The sequence below is a fragment of the Vanellus vanellus genome (assembly GCF_965231255.1).
Source record: "Vanellus vanellus genome assembly, chromosome: 2".
Taxonomy (NCBI): Eukaryota; Metazoa; Chordata; class Aves; order Charadriiformes; family Charadriidae; genus Vanellus; species Vanellus vanellus.
In genome coordinates, this window is record NC_138906.1 from 98,666,806 (window position 1) to 98,690,488 (window position 23,683).

The window sequence follows — 23,683 nt, forward strand, 5'->3', positions numbered from 1 at the left end:
ACATGTGGCTAGAAAAGACATTCCAGACTCATTCATTGATACAAGCAAAAGGCAAAAAGGCCTACCTATTTATGCTGCTAGTTTAGTTTTCTAATGATATATCCATTGTTCTTTCATATGGACACAGTGACTAACAGCTTTAATAACCTGCGAGCAGCCAGACTTGATTACAACTCTCTTCATTGTATTATAAAATTCAGCCTCTTTAAATAGAAAGCAGAGTTTCTACAAAGCTGATCAGAAACCAGAATTCCTGTTATATATGAAATTCCAACATATTAAAAAGTAATTCTGATTTGAATTGCTGATATAAAATGATGAAATTCCTGTGAAGTGAAAATTTAAAAAAGAACACCACACAATTCATTCCCAGGAACAAGCACCCTCTCAGTAATTTATAAACAGGCTTTAAGGAAATAGTTGCTGGAGTTGCTGAAGAGATTGCACCCACTGGCCTAATAATGTGTCTTTCCATCACCAACTACATTCTGAGTGACATCATAACTCAAAAATTCACCGTGTTGGTTTGTTCTGATTCCTGTGATCTTCTAAAGTTAGTAAAACCCCACGTCTCGCTAATTACATTTTAACAGCATTTAACAAGACATATGAAAACTAGTATCTTGTAATCTACAAGAAAATCAGATAAATCAAAATATTTCCACATTTTGTAGATACAAGACATGATGACATTTCTTAAAAAAAAAAATAAAAACCAAACCCTCAGAAATTGCACATTTACAAAAAATGTTTAGATTTCATGAAAATTAAATATCAGAGAATTAATTGTTTAGTAAATACATTTCTGACCAATAACAACTGCAAGGGAAGGCTACATCAATGTCATCAAGAAGCTCTGCAGAAGTCTTAGCTCTTTCTAGAGTTACCTTTCTGAGATTTGGTAGACTCTCAGTGGGCCACAACACACAAAAGGAAAATCAGTTTCTGGATTTAAGAATAGCTGAACAAAGGTCTTCACAATTCCTTGGGAATGTGCCTTATTATAAACCACCATGGACACTGCTTGAGGGACAAGGAAGACAGTTGCCAACTTTTCCTTCTAGCTGTATTCTACCAGGCTCATCATATAGGAAAGAGGCTCCTTTGTGGTTCACATAAAGACTTCTTATGGACTTACTGGAAGAAGGAAATCATCTGTGAAAGATACCACCTCCAAACAAATCATGTGGTCCTCATGGATTTTCCACATTTACTGGAAGACTAGCTTTAGTGCACAGAGGTTGCTTGGACACCTTGAATCATTGTTGCTGAGGTACAGGGAAAAAGTTGTAATAAAAAGTTGTAATAAATCCTGTACAGCTTCAAAATTATCATAAAGATGTCCTAATACCATTTTTACCTTTCTTCTTTTATTTTCATATGCCCTAAGCTCAGTATGACGCACAGGTCATCCAGACCTGGGTTTCACCTACACCAGGTCACCAAAATCAACCTGAGGCTTGTTATTTATATATTCACTTACTGAAATAGGTAACAACATAGTCAAAGTATTGTGATACCTTGGCACTGTGCAGGCTCAATTAAGATGTGAATACCAGACTAAATTGCCACATTTATTTGGAGCAGGGTGTTATAATTTACCTACAACATAATAGTACAGTATGGTAAACCCAAAGATTTCTGCTGCTGCTAGTCAAGTCCCACTGAGATGCTAAAAATTACAATGACTGAAAAAAAAAGAAAAAGTAGGTACACCCACAACAAATTCTCCATAAAGGTAGTCTCTGGTGTCCTGGCAAGGGTGAGCTGAATTCTCGCTGCTTCAAAACAATGTCAGCTGCTGCCATCAGACAATGCTAACTGAGCCTGGTGTTACACTAAGCAGCCTCTGCTTGGGAATGCCCTCCAAGGTCTTTACAAAATGGAAAAGTTTTATTCCATCACCACTACCTGATGAACACAGAAAACTGACAAAATCCACTGAACAATCTACTGATGACAAACTGCTGATGTACATCTCCACAAAATCTTCCCAGTAACCATATGCGCACAAACCAATACAGAGGGGTCATGTACCTCCAGATGATGCTTACTCCCGTTCTCTTTCCCAAACACACACTCTTCAGTCCCAGAAATACACAGGACCCACACAATTACTAAAAACTGCCAGTTCACATGCTTTATGCCATTCCTATCTAACCTCTCACAGACTTTGATAGTTCCAACCCAGGTGTCTTGGCTTATAGCCGTTCCCTTTTAAGGATGCAGAGGAAGCAAGTGAAAAGAGGAGACAGAAGCTACCGCTGCTTAAGCTGCTCCTCTGGGGGCAAGTAAGACCTGCAGCAACTCAGAGAACACTTCTGACTGGTCAGTAGAGTTGGGAAAGTTTGGATAAGGAGTTCACAGCAGCACTTTTGTTAGATGTAGGCACATACCATCGTTCCCTGCTCCTGTTTTTTGGTTATTTTTTGGTTTTTGGGGTGGGTTTTTTTTTTTTTTTTTTTTGTATAATATGTAGTGTTACACTGCCCTTGAGGTAGAAAGAAAGTGTCAATGATGTTGCCCATCTTTTCATTTTCTTGCCCTTGATTTCCCAGGCCTCAGTTCCCTTTTAAATATGTGATTCTGTGATTCTGTGAGCCCAGGAGAAGTTTGTAAAAATTGCTGCTAATTCTCTTCTGACACGAAGATAAGTCATATGGAACGAAAAGATAGTCAAAGATTGTTAACAGGGGAGAATGGGAAGCAGTCTCTAACTTCCTCCACCCCATGTTGTAAAGCTGATATGGATGCTTTCTTTAAATCTCAAGGCATTAACACTGCTTCATAGCCATTCTGCCAGTTTCATTAATTGCACTTCTTATTCCAATCATTTCATAAGCAGACTGTACTTATAATCTGGCTATTTATCCTAATGTTTGATGTTTCTGACTCACATAAATACATTATGTTTGAATGCAGAGAAGTACTTTGCATGACAAATTTGAGATTTCTGCCGGAAACATTTGACTGAAATTTATTTTTGCTATCCATAGGGAATAAGCCTCTACATTATTTGATTGTTATTCACATTTTGGTAATCGCATTACGAACCTCTACTAAGAAATGAAATGGCAATGTGCCTTTTTTCCCTCTAAGAGCAAACATCTCCCTCCCCTTCCCAAAAGCACAGACCTTGAAAAAGCATTAGAAAATTAAAAAGCCAACAGGAATAAAATGATGTATCTATGTCTGAATATTCATTAAAACATGGTATTGCTTAGTCACTGCTCACCATTTGGATGATGCATGGTGCTTCCCTGCAACAATGGGAATTCAGTCTTGTTTTTATGGGATGGGTGTAGACTTTAGCGGACAGACTCCTAATGGTGTTCAGCCATCCTAATTGCATTAATATTGTTAGGCCATGAACCACTTTACATCAGTCAATGATCTGACTTTACGTCGTAAATAAGAACACAGAGAAATAGGAACAGATTTCATTTCCGGGCTTTATTCAGAGCTGTCTTGGTACCTCTCATGCTATCCAGCAGCTGCTCTACCTACAATGCATGATACTAAACACCACATGCCTGAGTTGTCTACTGGAGTTATTTGCCCTTGGCATTGTTTGCCCTTTGTATCTGTGTTGTTATACTCTCCTCTCCCAGAGACTTTCTCTAGCAGTTCCCGCACTGGCAGAAAATTTACCGCACTTTATCTCATTCTGTATAGCTATTATCAAACATCACAAGCACAAGAAAGGATAAAATAAAAATATCTTTGGGCTACTAAAACCTATGAGTCAAATTCATCTCTTGTTTCACCTCACAAATCACAGCGATCTGTTAATTGTGTCCCTCACTGCTTTTAGATTTTATAAGCATCAAATCACAGCAAGTTTTTTCCCTGGAATTTGCTGAAAAAAACAACAAAACCTACAACTAAACAAAAAGTGCTGCCTCTACTCTTACCCTCTTTAACATCAGTTTTCTAATCTGAGTCTCTGATGTATTTCCTACCCCCTGACCATTCGGCAGCACTTGAGAATCTACTTTGCTTTGTTATACTGTCCCGAAACTCCTATTGATCACGTTTCCACCAACTAACCAGCAGGAAACCCTCATTTTCTGTACTTGGAAAAAATATGAACACAAAGTCATGGTGGAAATGGAAACCGAGGAGAATGCCCAGTCTGGCATCCCAAGCACAGCTGCTCTACTGAACCAGTTGTGCTTGTGCTCAGAATGTAAAGAGGAGGTTGTTGAACTGCACGACAGCATGGACACCTCAGGCTCAGCCCCATCATAGGACGGCATGTGGCAGACGTAGACCCCCACAAGACATCTCCTCCCAGTAGTGTCTCACAGACCAGGACCACAAAAATGATCAGAGGGCTGGAGCACCTCTCCTATGAGGACAGGCTGATATAGTTGGGCTTGTTCAGCCTGGAGAAGAGAAGGCTCCAGAGAGACTTTATTGTGGCCTTTCGGTATTTAAAGGGGACCTAAGGAAAGATGGGGACAAACTTTTCAGCAGGGCCTGTTGCATATAGAAAAAGGCTTTAAACTAAAAGAGGGAAGATTTAGACTAGATATAAGGAAGAGATTTTTTACAATAAGGGTGGTGAGACACTGGAACAGGTTGCCCAGAGAGGTGGTAGATGCCCCATCCCTGGAAACATTCAAGGTCATGTTGGATGGGGTTTTGAGCAATATGATCTAGTGGAAGATGTCCCTGCTCATTGCAGGGGAGGTTGGACTAGTTGACCTTCAAAGGTCCCTTCCAAACCAAACTATTCTATGATTCTATGATACTGGAACAGAAATAAGTGGGAAGAGTTGATATTTTTTTATTTATACAAATAAATTAGTGTGGGAGAAACATAATGCAAATAAACATTTTTCCATGAGCTCAACACAGACTGGACAAATCCAACTCACTAAATACCAAACCTTATAATGAAATCTACACAAATAACTCCCATGTAATGGTGCCCTGCAACGGGGCTTGCATTATAAGCATTTTAGCATATCACCTTCCTTTTTCCCATTCTATAGCTTTCTATGCTGGATACAGCCACTGGCCTGATCCTTTCATCCTCTGATTAGCTCGCGACAGATGCTGCTCCTCAGCTCTCTCCAACCACAGCTGAGGAAGCCAGCCACACACTCTTCTCACAACCCTTTATGCTATACATGTGCTTACAGCATGGCTCAAGATCTTTCTTGTTGGAGAGTGAAATAATTTGATGGCCTGTCAAAACCAGGACTTTGAAAATCATCCATTATATTTTAGCTTGTTGCAGTGTCAAAGATAAAGCACAGTTGCAAATTGCACATACTGTTACCTATATATAAATGTTATTAAATCACAGAATGTAATGAAAAAGTTACGGTCTAGAAAACTCATGAAGTTGGGTCAAATCCTGCACACCGTAATGAAAATAGTTGCTCAAGAAACAGTGAGGCTGGTTCAACCTTTTGCATTATCAGTGTATGATGGATGCACAGAGCTATCCAGTTTGCGTAGCTGATACTTCTTGAAAAGGGTAAAAATTCCATCTAGATTTGTTATCTGTGTAATGTCCACTAGTCATGTAGTGCGTATTAGTGCTAAAGATAGATAAGTGGCTTAATAATTTCATGAGAGTGATGAATAAAAACATGTCAACCCATTTAACTGGGTAATTATTATCTTTGCATTACATTTTTCATAATTTAACTAGCGCAATCCAAACATCCAGACAAATTACACACATCAAGAAAAAGATATTCTGGTATTTGAACTGCATTGTTTTCCTGAATAATTGGATGTACCCAGAAGTTCGACTGCCCAGATCAACAGTGCATGTTGGCTAGCTCAAGGACCCCTCATTGATCTTTTGCGCACACGGCAAATTAGTCAGTACGACAGCAGCTTGCAGCCCCCAAATCCTTTTAATGCTTTTGTTCTTATTGAATCAAGTGGCATAGAAACAATTAGATTGTCCTCACAGTTTCTTTTCCTGTTTCCCCCGCCTTTCTTGAGCACTGGTTTAATTCCCCTGGTGACTTGCTTCTAAGAATAGCAATGGCCCCGTGGAACAGCAGAAACGGGAGACACCATGGGGATTCTTTAAACAAGCCAAACACTGCAAAACCAAACACATGTGGGAAAACACACGGTTTGTGTTCTGCTAAGCAGGGTTTTAAATCCACACAAGCATCCATTTTTTTTGGATAAGCAGAGACACATCCCTTAAGAATGCCATCAATTATTTTAGTCTCTGTTCATGTGAGCACTCTTTTGTGCTGTGGCTCATCACTGAGCACCTTCCAATTCTGTGGACATACTTGTGTGATGAAGTAACCAGATCTGCATTACATACTTTGGATTATAAGAAACAACTGATTTATAGGGTGGCACTTGAGTATTTTCCATGTTATTCTCCAAGATAGTCCACAGAGCTTCTGTTCTCCACCCATATATCTTAATATAATATTATGGAAGATTTTATGTCTCAAATACCTTTGGACCTGACTCATGTTTTTTGGATTATATTGATACGAAATTCAAGCCTCTGCTTAGCAGCTTCTGTCAGACTACTCAACACACTGGCTACAGAAGAGGCTATAAGCCAGAAGCAGCAAACTCTGTAACTGTCACCCATAGCCCTAATGAGAACTGAACCCAATCATTTAGCCACAGCATTTCACGATTTGTTTTTATGGAGGCAGAGGCAGATGAAACTTAAGTTAGTATGTTGGGCTGCCAACTGCCAGAGCTCAGATGTAGGTACACCAACTACTCAGCCTCTAGGCATCAACTCTGGTCAAGATTTGGGGTGGATGTCTGGAAACAGAAATCTCTTTATCACTTAATCAGCAGTGATGATGGTGAATTAGCAGATCTTGTGAACCAGAGCCTAAGTGAAAGGTGAGTTTCATGTCCCTCTAGAAGATCATCTTATTTTTCTCAAAATAAAAAGAAAAAGTAGATATTCTCATACTGAATCAATCAAGACAGTGGAGAAGAAAGAAATTACAACAACAAAAAAATCTAATGATACATGTTCTACATGAAATCAGTTTGAAAAAAAAGTTGAAAACACCTCCTGGAACAGAGACGATCCTAGTTTCCAAAACAACAACAAGAAAAAACATGCCACTAATGTGAAGAGGAAAAAGGGAAAATAAATGTAAGAAATTAAAAACAGGTACCTGGAAGCACTCTGAAAAGGCACTGGCCTGTTGCTTTCAGCTACCCACATAATATAATTTTTGGTATACTTTAAGAAAACAACTTACAAAACAACTTACTCACACTTGGGCGCAGGCTCTCTACTAGTTAGAAGCTGAGTTTCACCGCTTAACATATAGGAAAATAAACTATTGTTGTGATTACGGGATCTATATTGAAAAAGAAACCTTTCAAAACAGACATCCTCCTCTGTCCCAAAACAGGCTCAAACACAATATAACTGTGAGCATCCAACCTACCCTGTCATCTGCTCACTCATCAAGAATCAATTTGCTCCAATTTTTCTTTATACAGTATGGAAAGAAAATCATACCACTGTAGAGTGTTGCCAAAATTTATGAAAATTTATTTATATAAATAAAACCAGCTCAGTAATTCTGACCCCCAGCCTTGCCCTTTAATTTCTGGGATGAAGTTCTTTTATGGTATGAACTCCTAGCCACGTCCAAGGAGTGAAACTAGCTCAATCGTTAGGGGTCAGTACTCTGAAGATATTTTTCAAACCCACGTATAAATGGCAACTTTTCAAACAGCATCTCCATGATCTTGGCCAAAGATTTAGGGGCAGGTGGTTTCAACTATCACACCTCCAGTAACGTCAATAAAATACGACAGTTTATATCTGGTGAGGACTCCCCACAGGATCACAAATATTGGTTGCCTTGCTTACTTCTGTAATTATTCAGGTCATTAGAAAAGGGGTGTAGTATGCTGCCATGTCAGAAGTGTGGCATTTTCACCTTATTTTACACTGACTTGGAACATCATGCCTGAAATATAGAATTGTGCTGCTAGACACTCAGCAGCTAATAGCTTTTTATTCCTTAAAAGTTTTGCCAATGTGGTTATGGTATCAAAATCCTTCAAATAGAAAGAGGGTTAAACCAGCTCTTGTGACAACAGCTCAACCAAGTTTGCTTAGTGAAATAACTACATACAACTGAGCAGACCTTCTGCCAACATCACTCTACTGTAAAACATGAAAGTCCTCTGACTGACGTAATTAAGCTGAGAAAATTTGTCAGTGATCTTATCTCCCTAAATCCCTGTGATTTGTACTATTAATGATAAAATTCATTGAAATTAGAAATCTGCTCATTCAGCCCTTATTTTTTAAGAGAGTATCAGATTTTTTTCATGGACTGGATAACCCAAGAAGTTTTTATTGTACCTCGGTACCCTCATTTTATAAAGCCAAATGTATCTTTTATTCAAATACTATCTTATGGTAGATTTTTTCCCACTCAGCACCATTTTTTGTTGATACTTGTGAGAACATCGTTGACATTAGCCCAATACTTACAAAATAAATTGATTTTTATAACTGCCTTAGAATCCTATGAAGGATTCAGTAGGAAGGTAGCCAATGTTCAAGCTGATTTAGAATTTTATACTTTAAAGAAGAAACTAGGCACAAACTTTAGTGTCCTGGGGTTTCAATTAATAATGTGAATAAAATACCAAAAGTAGCAATTCTTGGTCAAACAGTAATAAAATGGAAATTTTAGCATCAACTTGAGACAACACACTCATGCTAAAATACCATAAGCAACAACCAAGTTAAACCAACCAATTTCAAACATTGGTATTACATTCAGTAGAGCACAACCTGTAAGATGTATTAACAAAATACTTGTAAGCTCTTTAAAGTAAAAAGATAAAAAGAAAGGAGGAAGAAGGGAAGGAGAAAGGAGGAGCAGAGGAAAAACTTACAAAGATATTTTTCCAGCTGTCATAGAACTGCAACATTTGCAATTAAAGTAGCTCACAAGTGGAGATCCTTTGCCCAAGGAAGTTGTTTTTTTCATGGAAATTAGGATGTGGATGAAAATGGGGGACTAAGGGATGTGATATGGATGAGCAGATGTACAGATCTTAAATCTGGAGTTTGGATAAGATGCACACATAGACCTGAAAGCACAACAGACCTGAAATGGCCATTACAAATGCACATAAACCTAGACTAAAACAAAATTAACCCTTTTACAAATGTAGCATGTGAACTGATCAAAATAGGCTTAGTGAACATTTACTTCAGAGAATAGTGACATTTTACTTGACTCAAGCTGATCTGAAAAATTTCACTGCTATAGCAGGCCTCTTGTAAGAGGGACTTAACTGTTCCCTGAAAAATAAACATTAGAAGACAAGTGCTTCACTATTTTAGCAGTAGCAATTGTGAGAAAATATGCCCACTCCTACTAGGTGGATGAGATTCTCCTTAGTGTCTTGAATCAACAGATTACGCGAAAATGCAAAAACTGATTTTTATATATTTAATGAGGTTTTGTTGGGGGGATGTAATCATCTGTGTTATTTCAGTTCTGCTTTTCCACCTCCACAAGGCTATGCCCACCCCAAGGTACGTGGCTGTCTCCAGGGCGGGCGTCGAGGCTGGACCGGAGAAGAAGAGACAGGGCTGCCGGGCAGACTCATGGGGGCTCGTCCAGGGCCTGAGCCCAAAGAGGATTTGCTGGTATCTCCATCTGTGCGAGCACCAGGCATTTGGTCCTTCCACCACCGACCACTTCTAAGTGTTTAAACCACAACTAGAGCAGCTAGCGCACAAGCACCGAAACCATATAGAGAATGGCTCTATTGAGAGCCATTAAGAACTCGGCAAAGTTGACAGCTGAGGCAGATGTTTATTGAAAAAATAAACTGGTGGTGTGGAGCAAGCATTAGACATGAAACAAGTCACTATAGGCAGAATAGGTCTTCTGATTAAATCCTGTAATTTCTTTCTTTCCATTCTGTATTGACTGAATCAAAGTCAGTGGAGAACAGCTGTGATTATTGCATGATTTGCAATTAGTCCTGTTCATCTACAATGGGTCATAAACTCCTTTATTCTCTTCTTCTCTGATATACACATGTCCGCTACAAGTAGTGTAGTAGTTCAACAGGAAGTAACCTTAGTGAGACAATAGGAAAATCTTATTTTGCCTTTATTGATTTTGTATCTGTTGATATCCTACTTAATGCTGCTTCCCAAATGACAGGTTAAATGCTCCTCAGTACATCTAAAAGCTTCAAAGTACTCATTTCTGTATTAGCAGGTCTCCCTTCAGAGATGTAAGAAATGCCATTGTAGGACCTGAGGAAGAGAATGCTAGTTAACATTTTGCCAGTAGATGTCTCTGCTAAACGCACTGAAGGGAACATACGAAGTCGGAAACTTCAGCAAAGTGCAAGTGGCAGTTTGCATCCTTCAGCTGAAGAGCAGGGGGAAAACCAACAAGGTCACTAGCAATTTCTGAAGACTGTTCTTACATAGGCATAACAGAAATGGGGTTTACCTAAAACTCAGTGACTCCCAAGTTAATTAAATATTAATTTTGTCTCCTGATTTTATCTCACTGAGTATGAAGAAGTCACGAAAGGCTAAGCTTATGTATTAAGGTTCTTGACAGAAGTTACTAATGCAGACTCTTGGGGGAAAAAACAGAAATTCTAGCTGTTGTGAAAACAAGCAGTCCATTCCTACTTCCAACAGAGAACTTTCTTTGCTTAATATTTCTCCTGAAACGAAAAAATCAGTATGTGGAAGAATAAATTTTAGTTTTAGGCTGAAATAGCACAGTACATGTTAGAATAATTATGCCCCTGATGGATAACATTCAGAGGTTCTTACATTTTCTTTACATCTATATGTTATTTGGCAATGGTCTTATTTGCAAAAGCACAGCTTCTAAGCAAAGAAACTAATATTAGTTTCTCATAATTGGCACTTGCCGTTAACATACAGCATGATTTTCTGATTAATAATGAAGAAAAGATCTCAAAAGGCGCAGATCAGCTGGAAAAGCATCTGCTTAAAATACACACACGTAATTAGGAGAGGACGTCAAACAGACTTGATTACATATTTCATGGGTATGTGTCAAAGAGTGTAAAGCATTTGACTTAACCCCAGGGTGACTTCAAGAGGATTTACTCTATCTAGTGTTTGTGATTAGCACCATATAATCTGGATATGCTGAACAAGTAGGGTTTTACACAATATGCAAATTTCCTTTTGCTTTAATTTAGACCCTTTGGATTTAGCATAAAATCTCTGTGTTGCATGAAGGGCTGGAACAGCTGGATCCAGTTAGCTACGAAATTAAAAATGTAAAAAATGAAATAAGGTAATCCTTGCCACAGTAGCCACCGTGCATTGGAACGGGACCCTGAGATCTTCTGTGGGATGGCTGACGTGCACACTTCTAACGCCAGCCAGACCTTTTTCCGCAAATGCCCAAATGATGATCTCGTCTCTAACCACCGTGTGCTCTATTTTTTCATATAACTAAATTTATTTCACCACCCTGTCAAGGTTCATTTTTCCAGGTGCACATTGGTAAGAACACTGTTCATGTTTTCTTACCACAAGGTAAGATTTTTTTTTCTTACCACAAGGTAACATCAGTATCCACAAAGTAACACTTTATTTCCTTGTTAGTATATCAAGATGAGGGAAAAATTAATTAGCAATATCTTACATTGTTTAAAATGTAATTTATGTGTAATTTTATTTTTCATTTCCCTTTCAATGCTGTTTTTTAGCTGGACCTATACAGAGATGATTCTTGAGTATTTCTTATACTCAAACGTCTTTGGAAGGTCTACGTCCAAGTCTAAAAGACCTCACTTTTATTCTCCTTTGAAATCTCTTGTCCCACAGGACTTTATACGTTCCCTATCTCTTAGCAATGACAATGACAACTTTTCAGTGAAAATGACAATTCCTTCAGATCCTAACTATATCTGACACAGAAAATGATCTAGGGAGAAAGGTATTACAGACAGAAAGCACTTCTTCCCCAAGATAGCCTTTAGCCATGTGTAAGTGATGCTGTATCGGTCTAGGAACCAGAGGATCAGAGCTTCATTACTCTTAACTGCTCTTAATATTCCTACAGACTTTATCAAAGAGTTGGGTCTTACACCCATTCTCTCTTGATGTAGGCTACAGCAATTTCTCCCGCTTTATTTATTGAAAGTGACAGACTTCACAATAATACCTCGGGCAGACCTGGGAACAGATTCTGCTTCTACAGCAAAAAAAGGCAGGCCCCATCCATTAATTCAACCTTGCCTTCCAATACACTCTATGTGCTTGGCTGTACTTTCAGACAGTTGCACAATAGTGCCTCACTTACTTGGTCATTTTGTAATACTGATTCTTTAATTGTTTTAATTCCATCTACAGCCATTAGCAAATATGGGCTCAGCTGAGCATGTCTTTCCTAATAAATTAACCACAGTCCCAACAACGGCTTCTTTTGATGCAAAAGAACCAGCTGAGCTTTCTTTCCTCCTAATCCGCTTTAACCAGTCATTTGAAAGTGAAAGCGATCACAGACTTCTGAAGTCAGCTGTACGTACACACTCTTTACATAAGACATCTTTTTGACTAGGACATTCTGACCCTGGAGACAGACATTTTTCTTGCCTTCACAAAATAGTTTGTCTGCTGTCAGCCTGCGAGCCTTTCCCTCTCAGAGAAAGCAACATCTACCCGAATAAGCTTGGATTTGAAGCATGAAATATATGTTGCAAATCAGAAATCATTCATAGATTAATAGACAGCTGAAGGTTTCCCAAACAGAAAACCTCACACTGAGCCTTCACGCTCCTCAGGGTTCTTCCAGCACATTCCCTGCTTTTGGTTTATTTCAATCATGAGAAATGTAGAACCTGCCCTGCCCAACAAAAGACGCAGATCTAAGGGAAGGTAAAAAACCCAAAACACTACTTCCACCTCAACTAATCTGACAGTTCAGATGTCTAGTCCCAAAGGGATCATTAGCAGGAAAGTTATGCAAAAGGAACGCCCTATACCACAGTAAGCTAACACCTCAGCTCCCTTAACAGACAATGAGAAGAAATAGCATTGCTGGCTGTAACTCCTCTCATCCTACATTTTAAAAAAAAAAAAAAAAAAAAAAGGTCAGAGCAATCAAGCTGGTGAAGTACTGTCTGTTCCACTGATGGCAATGGGAATCTAAATGGTCACCTCAGATAGATGTAGGTGCTGACAGTAACATAAGATAAATCCTACCAGAGACTAAATGCAGATCTGGAAACACATTTAGTTACCTAACTCCTTGCTCCCCTGAAGATTAGTATCAACATGATTTAACGAAAGTCAAGTAAATTTCGTGGCTGAGTAAAGGAATTCAAGTTTCCCAAGTCCTCATCTAGCGCTCTGGCTATTACATTAGCCTTCTTTTCATGGCCCCATTGACTTCAATGGAAGTACTCATGAGAGCGTGCACACAGACAGGGTCCTCACAGTGAAATGCAACCTCCTGTTGCAAACCCGAAAGTGAACAAGTACAGGTAATTAGTCTGTAGAGGTTGTAATTAATCAGTAGGTTAGGGCTTAGTTTCACAGCAACCATCTGATGTAGGGCAGAAAAAACACCTTTCTTGCATTATCCCATGTGCAGTAACATACACAGAACTGCAATAAAATTAGACCGTACAGGTGATGTTCACATTAGTTAAACCTTGTCCAGTGGATGATATTCAGACAGGGATCATAGAATCATAGAATTGTCTAGGTTGGAAGAGACCCTTGGGATCATCGAGTCCAACCATCTAATGATGAGTTGGAATGAGGCTCCACAGGTTAAATCAAGGATAAATAGGATTCACATATAATGTAATAATAATAAAAAATACTGATTAGTCATTTGATGTACTACTGGATAAAAAGTCAATCTCTTTGGTTAGAAACACAATAGTTTACTACGAACTAAATAGAGTAGATACAGAAACAGATTAATCACTGCAGTTTATTAAATGTTCTCCCATCTTGCTTTCCTGGTTGTATACTACTGTATACCTCTCCTGATTCCAGTGATAGGGAGAGAGCGGGCCCAGGATTTTATTATTCTTGTTAGATCACCACCCACTATCTCGAAGAAAATGAACAACTAACACATGGACAAACTTTATCCTTATCAGCTCGTTAACAACTCTGATTTGTAGCTACCCCAGCTCAATGGGGACACCCACATTCTTATATTACCAATCAGGGTTGGAAAGAAAGGATTAGCAGAGACAGAAAACAGACGAGAATGTGCATCCATACTCCTGCCTTAAAGTCTGTATTTGGGAATGACTAGGTAGGAGTGCACTTTGCTGCTCCCAGGATCCAGAACAGTAGTTCTTTTAAATTCAACTGCTCTTTGGCATTTCTGCTGGCTTTAGTAAACTCAACACTGTGACCCGCAACAAAAGACAACTGAGGATACTAACATTTTCAGCAGCTGTCATATTCCCCATGGTAATGATGTTCTTCCTATTTCTTCCCCATGTTTCATTATTTTTGTGGGGGTTTTTTGTTTGCTTTGTTTTTTAATTTTTTTTTTTTTAATGATTTAACCAACAGTTAGATAAAGGTGTATAAATCATAGCAAAAACCAAAGTGCATACTGTGATCTTAATTATTGCAGGTTCCAATAACTTCAGAAGCAATTTCTGATCTACAACATGGAAGTCTAACTAGTACGACACCCAATACTTGTGACCAATTTCTTCTTCATCTAGGGACTATACTACACACATAAAGCAGGATGGAAGAGGAAAGGCAGGCACAGGCCACACTAATTCTTCTGCTCCCAACAGGGTGAGGTTAAGGCTTCCTTGGTGAGAAAAACAAGACCAGTGACTCCAGCATCCTTTCATGTGGAAACACATAAAGCCCCCCAGAACAAAATTGCCTCAAGTTTCTCCTTGTAGTCTTTAATATTTGTGACCTGCATTGTACACAGCTGTGCCAAAGGAGAAGTTCTCAGTAACTGCAGACGTCAAGAGCTGTTATCACTGGATGAGTGAGAAGCATGTCAGTGTTGGACACTGATGCTCCCTGCCATTCTTGCCTCGGCAAGCCACAGCCAACACAAAAGCATCTGCAGTGATCCTCCAGTTATTAGCTGCCCCAGCTTCCTCTTCCCAGAAGTCTCCCAAGCACGAAAAGACTCTGCTGCAAATCCCTCCCCTGTAGTAACACTGGATGACATCAAATGTCTTCACCACAGAAGTCTTGCTAACTCTTTTGTCTGAACACAGAAGAATTATCTCTTGCCAAGAGTATATTTTCTGTCAGCTGTGCTGCACTTTTTCTTCATCAGCTCAGCTTATAATAAAGATATTTTCCCCTTCTTCTAGTTCCTAAGAAGCATATTTTTCTCTCCAGCTGTATTATGCAAAAACCACCCCAGACATTTATATGTAGTACTACCTCTTCCTGCATTATCTCTACAGGTCTGAGCGATGACTGACAGTTTTGGTCCTTTCCTAGGCCTCTTCACAGACTATGCAGTTTGTGGATGCAATTCACACCAATATTAGCAAATGTGTATTAAAAAAACCCAAAACATAACAGCAGTTTTTATTTCCAGAAAGAAACCCTATATACAGATTGAAGTCTGCAAAGGCAGCCCTAGCAGCATTTCTTCTGGCAACTCACATTTTCAAAGCTTCTCAAATCATGCTCTAGCTGTTGCGGTCTGCTTTCAATGGTACAAGTGATGTGTAGTTTGCATTAGTAAAGTCACACAAGAAAGCTAAGAGAGCCAGCAAGAACTGTTAGCAGTAAATGAATAACATTCTAGTTTGTTCTCTAAACCAAGCTTATCTTGAGACAGAAATATAAAACAGAAACAGTCACCTCACTATCCATGAAAGGAGAGGAGAGATTTTTGTCTTTTGACATACCAGTGTTGTCATTACCTGGGAATCAGAATACCTTTGGATTTTAAACTCTTATGCACATTTATAAGTAAAACTTTTCTTTCTGATACCAGAATTTAAAATTCCCTCTCTTCAGCGTATCCATATTTTCATATTTAGGGTGAGGATGGAGCACCTTCTCCCTACTGTCAACTTGTCAAACATTTTTACTCAGAAAAAAAAAAAACAACAATGCATAACTCTGTCTCAAGTACAGTTAGAGAAGGTGAGCAGTGAGGTGAGAAGATTAGTACAAATTGCCCAGATTTCTTTTACGTTAAAATTCATCTGTGGAAAATGGCTGGCATAGAGAAAGTAAAAATTCCATCAATGATTCATTCTCTCTCTGAAAGGAAGGGAAGTATTTTCCCCTAAAATAAAGAATTTCATAAATGTCAGCCAAAATGGAGTATCCACTTCCAATACACCTATATATCACAAGCCAGAACACATGTATTAACGCCATCTTTAATCTTACAATTTTTAAAAGAATAAACACAAATTCATTAAAACTATGAATGAAAGCAGCACCAAGGATGAAAGAAGTAAAATTCACAAGCATTACACCCACAGTCCAAGTTTAGAAGACATGCGCAGAAAATGGCAGGATGCAGTCACAAACTCCACACAGGTAAAGAAATCCCAGTAATCCCTGTCAATATGACTAAGAACAAAATTCTTTTTAGGCCCTAAACTGGATGATTTACGTAACCCTAAGTGTCTAAACACAACTCACATGAGAATCTGTGCAGTACCACTAAATGCAGGCTGCCCAACATCCCATCACTGGCTGCAACCAGTCCTTGATACACCAGAAGATGGTAAACATTACAACAGGGCAAAACACAACCCAGAAGTTCCAAATACCAAGTTAAAAATCAAAGTTATACTCACCATTTAGCACCCTGCACTGTATTTAGCTTTGGCTGTTGTGTGGCATAATTGCCTTTATGAAAGCGAACACAACCTTTACCCTTTACTCTCCAACAACCAATCACGCATCCAGTGAATTTAAAAAAAGAACTTTCAATTCATCATCCTTAGGAGGCTTAGTCTGCATCTTAAAATTTCTTCCAATACATATTATATTTTCTTGTGAAGAGAATTCATGTTTCCTGAACAGACATTATAAATACATACTCCTTCTAGCATAATTCCTCTTGTAGATGTAAAGAGGCAGTGCTGGCACTTCTGCTTTTCAGTGTGGCACTCCAGAATTTGACTAGAGACCACCAAAGTACCTAGGCTACACCAGCAGTGCAGAAGTTTTAAAATTCAAATATTTGTCAAAACCATTTTTTTTTTTTTTTTTCAGATTTCTCTCAGTATAGGTTTCTTCTCATTTATGCTTTCAGCCTATACTTTTTCTCATCTCTCTTTACCTATCTACATTTTAGCACTGTGGAAAAATAAAAATATCTACATGTCTTTTAAATACCTCTGGGGACGTTGACTCAACCACTTCCCTGGGCAGCCTGTTCCAATGCTTGACAACCCTTCCAGTGAAGAAATTTTTCCTAATATCCAATCTAAACCTCCCTTGGTACAACTTGAGGCCCTTTCCTCTCGTCGTATTGTTACTTGGGAAAAGAGACCAACCCCCACCTCGCTACAACCTCCTTTCAGTTCCTTCAGCTGCTTCTCATAAGACTTGTTCTCCAGAACCCTCACCAGCTTTGTTGCCCTTCTCTGGACACGCTCCAGCACCTCAATGTCTTACTTGTAGTGAGGGGCCCAAAACTGAACACAGTATTCGAGGTGTGGCCTCACCTGTGCCAAGTACAGGGGGACAATCACTTCCCTAGTCCTGCTGGCCTGTCCTAGTTTGAGGTAAAACAAGGCCAGAACTGTACTTGTTCAGTAACTTTGCTTCTTAGCTGGGCCTTTTCTAACTACTGAAATTAACAGCATATTGTGCAGACGCTCTTCACTCTCAGGGTGATAAGACCTATGTTTACAGTTGATGGAGGAGGACTCTGTCTGTTCAACTGCCTTTGATCCCGATCCTGAATCCAGAGCTGTAATTCATTTCCTGTCTGTCACCAAGTCCACTCTAGGATTTCCCCAGTGCCAGCAAGTGATGTGAATGTCATCCTGGGAGCTTGATACTCTTTTGTATATTTTTCATTATTTTCTTTTTATTTTATTATTAATATTTCACTAAAGTAGTTTAGTTCCTTCTAAACTCATAACTCTCTTCTTCCCTCCTCTGCCTCTCTCTTTGAAGAGGGGTAGGGGGGAGCATCTGTTGGCCCAATCTGGGGTGCCCCATGTCCCCAGTAGCCAATTCGGCCTAAACTATGACATGGCCACACTATTCCTGATACAGGCCAGGATGTTATTGGTCTTCTTGGTCACCTGGGCACACTGCTGGCTCATATTCAGATGGCTGTTGACCAACACCCCCAGCCATTCTTCGACAAGCCCGTAGTGCTGCATGGGGTTGGTGTGACCCAAGTGCAGGACCTGGCACTTGGCTTTGTTGAACCTCATAGCACTGGCCTCAGCCTATCGATCCAGCCTGTCCACTTCTCACCACATCTACAGAAGTGTTCTAGCATCCAGAAGACAGGATTCCATAGCTCTTCTCAATGTAATAAAGAGTAGCATAAAAAGCCTTTTAATGATTTTATTCAAGCATACAGATAAAAAATATGGTGTTGATATGGTCAAATGGATTTTTTTATTAATAAGCAAATAAAACAATTCACCATACTGCCTTCAAAGTAGTATAAATGCATCTGCTTTGCTATTTGAACCAGTTAATCTTGGTATTGATAAGCATTAAAGACAAAAAAAAGTTCATCAGGTACTGGAAACAAAAAGCTTTTACTTCAAGCCAGACTTTAAACATTTTCAAACAAACAAACAACGCCCCGTAAACAATAAATTAATTAAGTCAAGAGTTAAGGCCAACTCACCTGCCCTCATAGCAGTTTTGTGGAGAACCCCTTTCACCCTAAGCTACTTCAGCTGCCTTAGATTTTCATCACTGCTATAGGTCAGAATGCAAAGCAATAATGAAGACTGAAAGGTCTCAACATACTATTTATTCATGCCTCTATTCTACTCTTTTGCCCACTGCTATGCACTTCATTCAGGTTCAGGGCTAAGTATTCCCTTCGGTCTAGTGTCAAGAGATTTTTCAATTGTTTAGCTGAAACAGGTACCAACAGGAGGTTTAGATGGCTGAGAAATGCAATGGAGGAGATATTGTCATTAACTCTCCCATTACGGCAAGTAATGTTCCTACACATTAAACTAAAGCTGTTAGCCTCTCTTTACAAGGGAATGTGTTTGTTTAAGACAACGCATTCACAGTATCACAGTATCACAGTATGCTAGGGATTGGAAGGGACCTCAAAAGATCATCTAGTCCAATCCCCCTGTCGGAGCAGGAACACCTAGATGAGGTTGCACAGGAAGGCGTCCAGGCGAGTTTTGAATGTCTCCAGAGAAGGAGACTCCACAACCTCCCTGGGCAGCCTGTGCCAGTGCTCTGTCACCCTCACTGAGAAGAAGTTTCTTCTCAAATTTAAGTGGAACCTCTTGTGTTCCAGCTTGAATCCATTACCCCTTGTCCTATCACTGGTCGCTACTGAGAAGAGCCTGGCTCCATCCTCATGACATTCCCCCTTTATATATTTATAAACGCTAATAAGATCACCCCTTGCATTCTTTGGAAGCATTTTATACTACAAAAGCATATACTAAAGGCTGTTTTCTGATCCATGGTCTCCACACAGACCATCATAAAGCAAAACATCCTTACTTGTCGGGGCTCAGTCAGACTCCTGTTGAAGTGGATCAAAACTCTGCTATTGGTTTCCACGTGAGCAAGACCTCAAGCATCTAACAGAATACTCCTCACAGAATTCTTGTTCTGTGAGGAAGAATCTAGAATCCTTCAAATAAATCCTGACAATAAACCTCCACAGACACAAGCCAGAATAATACAGTCAGTGTCTCCCTGAACTCAGGTCTCTTTTACATCACGATGCACTTTATGCCTTTATAGGAAATTGAAGAGTGCACTGGAGAAGGGAGGTTCAGACATTACACATTAACTGTGCACATACCTGAGTATAAAACACATATTTCAGGAATGTGTTTTGTTAACCTGGCACACTCCACATGTGGACGCATGCCATGGTGCAAGCCTCCTGCACAGCCAGTGATGCAAGCTTCTCTGGCCAGGTGTCACCTCCTGCATCTTTCAGGAGAATCACTGACCCACAGCAACAATCACAGAGAGGCTGTGCATTTGGGGTGCTGAGCCAGACAAGCAGCAGGCTATCCTGGAGTCAACAGGGCATGAGTGTCACCCTTCATATTAAGCTTCTGGCTTGAAGATGAGCTCAAAATTTTATTTTGGACTTTAGCATTAGCTCCATGTTAAGAGCTTCAAAGATACTCAAACTGTGGGGGTCACTGAAAAGAACTTCAAAGTCATGAGACTCCCTAGCAAACTAGAAAGCCTTCGCTGGCCTCTTATCCCAGGCTACCCGTCCTTTGCTCAGGGAGATGAAGTCATAGTAGTAAATGTGCCATGAAAATGATCTTCCCAGGGAAGTCCACTGCAAAGAGACCTTTGCCAGGTTTGCACTAGCTTCCCAAAGTTAGTGTGACTGAAGAATTTCAATTCCATAAACCACAGGCAAGATGAAGATGGCAGACTGTGACCTTGTTTATAAATCTCAAATGCAGTTAGCGCTGCACGTAGCCACAGACTCAGTCTACTGCACGAATACACCCAAAGCAGTAAGTGGAAATGTCTGTCTTCCACTCTTCACAGCTCAACACACTCCAGCCTGCATTATGCTGTCCTTTGCCTGGAGGGAGGCATTAGCCTTCAGTAGTTAGGGTATCATAGACTAATTTAGCTTTGACTTCCTGAGGTCATTCAGTTCAACCTCCAGCTCAAAGCAGGGGTAACTTTTAAGCTAGATCAGACTGTTCGGGGCCGAGCCCAGCCAAATTCTGAATATCTCCAAGGATGGAGATTTGACAGTCTCTCTGGGCATTTGCTCCAGTGTTTGACTACCCTCATCCTGAAAAATTATTTCTTTATGCCCAATCAGAATTTCCCTTGTTGCAGCCTGTGACTGTTGTCTGCTTTCACTTTGCACCTCGAGAGGCAGGAACTGCACTACAATTTCACAACCACATGCTTTTCTGGGAATTTCCGTAAGACTTACAGTGCTAACATATCAAATAGAGAATAACATGAGAAGAAAAACTTCAACAACATAATGCTGCTCTCCACTAAAGTGTGTCAAAGTACAGACATAAATAAACTACTATGAAAAGTCATAGTCTGGCAAGTCCGCTGTTTGAAGATAGCTACCTGCACAGTGAGACTATATTTCCTATTTAACAAAAAGCTTTGATGTGTACTCTAAACTCTCTTTTTGGGTTCCTCTCTGAATCTGTATTACCAAACAGCTTTTCTGCACCAGGTCAAGTTCCCTGGTCCTCACACATAGCAGGAACTCCTACTGCATCAAGTCACAGTAGGATGTAGCTCAGCTACCTTATACTATTATTTTCCGTTGCATTTTTGAGACCATGAGGCAGACTATATGTGCTCTATGTACTCAAGCTTTGCATGCGTATCTGTGGAGAACAGTTTGCATATTTTTTTTTTCCAAACCAGGCTGAAATAATCCCATACGCAAGACCTGAGTAAACCAGTTACACTGAAGTCTGATCTTCAGGCTGATGATCATGGATTGTAAATCTAGAAAGGAAAATTAAGCTACCAGCCGTAGTCAATACAAACAGATTTGTGCCCCAAGTATAAATTTGGAACTTCACTCTTCAGTACTAGAGTTAACTAACCTGTGAGTTTTTCCAGAACATCAAATCCATGTTTCAGAGCAATGATATCAAGAAAAGAGACTGTGCCATCTTCAAACCTAAAGAATGGAAAAAATGAGCACAGTAAACAAATCATGCAGCTACGGTACAGACTTTAAAGCTATTTAGAGAACTATTATTTTATATTCAGTGAATCTAATTCTCAGAGTGGGAACTCTTCCCTTAGGGATTCATCTTCCAGCCTTGTAGTGTCCTGTAAAGCAAAAATATACTCTTCAAAGCTAGAGGGCTGTATGAAAAGTCACTTGCACAGAGAAAGTGATATATTCCCCTGTGTGGGCTACTTGCAGGGTTTGGATTTCTAGAGTAAAGGGTAACAGTCATGTCTTATGACCGTATATCATAAGGTCATAAGTCATCTTTGACAGGGTCAGAAGTGAGGAGACCTTGTGCTTGCCCCACTCTGAAGTGATTCTATCTAGTACAGTTGAGTTAGAAGGCAAGAAGAGACCTTCCTTACCCGGGGAAGATCACCAACAAATCTCCCTCCATGTGCTCCTCCTGGAAATTAATAATAATTGACCTATAACAAGAGCTCTATACAAGGGTGGGGGAAAACGTGCATCCCCTACCAACATCTTTTAAAGGAAACACCAAACAGAAGCAAAAATGCTGGATATGATGAACTACTGCAGCCATTTCCACAGTTCAGAAGGAGAAGGTGAGGGTCCAAGGTGGGGATGTATAGGAGGTGGTGCCCAAGAGAATTTCAAGGGGGCAGAAGGAACACCGTATCAGGCATCAAAATATGTTTTCTTTAGGTTTTGTGTGCACCACAGTCCACAAGGAGTTTTAAGGAGCGATCATTCAGCTTGCTTCACCACAAAGGGGAATGCAGAATAATGTTGACAACCAATGAAGTCAAAACTACACACAACTCATTACCATGTAAGGCTAAACCTGAGGTCACAGCAAGTCTCTAAGAAGGAGAGAGATATCTCCAAAACTTTAACAGTTAATGCTGGAAATGAACCCACCAGCAACAACCCCAAATCTCATGGTTCAAGTTTAAAATTAAGCTCTGACCACGAAGATGAGAGCTTGAGAGCTTCCCAGGGACCTGGTGCTCTTGAATCTTTCTTAGAAGGGCTGATGATGTCCACATTGAAAAATGACTGGACAACAGAGGAACTCTTGGGCAAAAATACTTTACATGTGCACATGATAGACAAGAACATAACATAACAGACAAGAAAATAGGGAATTACTTTTTTGTTGTTGTTTGGATGTACCATTTTTCATAATGCATGTAAAAAGCTTTTGGTGCCATAATTAAATATGTATCGTGAAAAGGCTCAAAGGTTAAAAATGTCAGACTTCAAATACTTTTTCTTTAATAAAATAAACATCAATAGAATAGCATAATAGGTCTCGCTTCTACAGTGATTTTTCTTACTTATCTTCCATTTCATTTTTCTATAGTTATCAAATGATTTAAACACTGCAAGTGACACTGTCAGGTGAAGGACATATAAAGCTTCCAAAAATATTTGGTAAAAAGTTCCACGCAAAAGAATAATGCAACAGTATTGTGTATATATGGTAATATGTTCAGCTGGGATGAAAGATGACAGATAAAGGCAGCAAATAATTATTAAACTAAGTGGTAAGAAAAAAGCAGTGGACTGCTACAAGGCTGAATGGCCCCAAAAAGACCACTCATGCTCACATATTTCCACACAACACACAGCAAAGAATCCTTCTGAATCTTGTCTAGTAATAATTAATACCAGAGCCTATTGCTCCTGAACTTCAGGGAAGACACCTTGCTGGTTTTCAGTGATGAAATTTAAAACGGCCACTTGTGATCTGAAAGAGACCTAACACCAGGCATATTTTCAGACACCTGTGGACCAGTATCTGAGGGAAGCATTACTCTATCCAAAAAGCCAGA

At 39.6% G+C, this 23,683-nt stretch overlaps 1 protein-coding gene across 1 annotated transcript in view; it reads right to left on the reverse strand.

Moving 5' to 3' along the window:
• Positions 1-23,683, reverse strand: part of MOCOS (molybdenum cofactor sulfurase) — a gene marked incomplete at its 5' end in the record, with an annotated part of 232,069 nt that overhangs the window by 80,606 nt on the left and 127,780 nt on the right. The window contains one exon of the mRNA XM_082479909.1: positions 21,751-21,827. Coding sequence (XP_082336035.1) covers positions 21,751-21,827 — 77 coding nt within the window. The remainder of the gene's footprint in view (positions 1-21,750; positions 21,828-23,683) is intronic.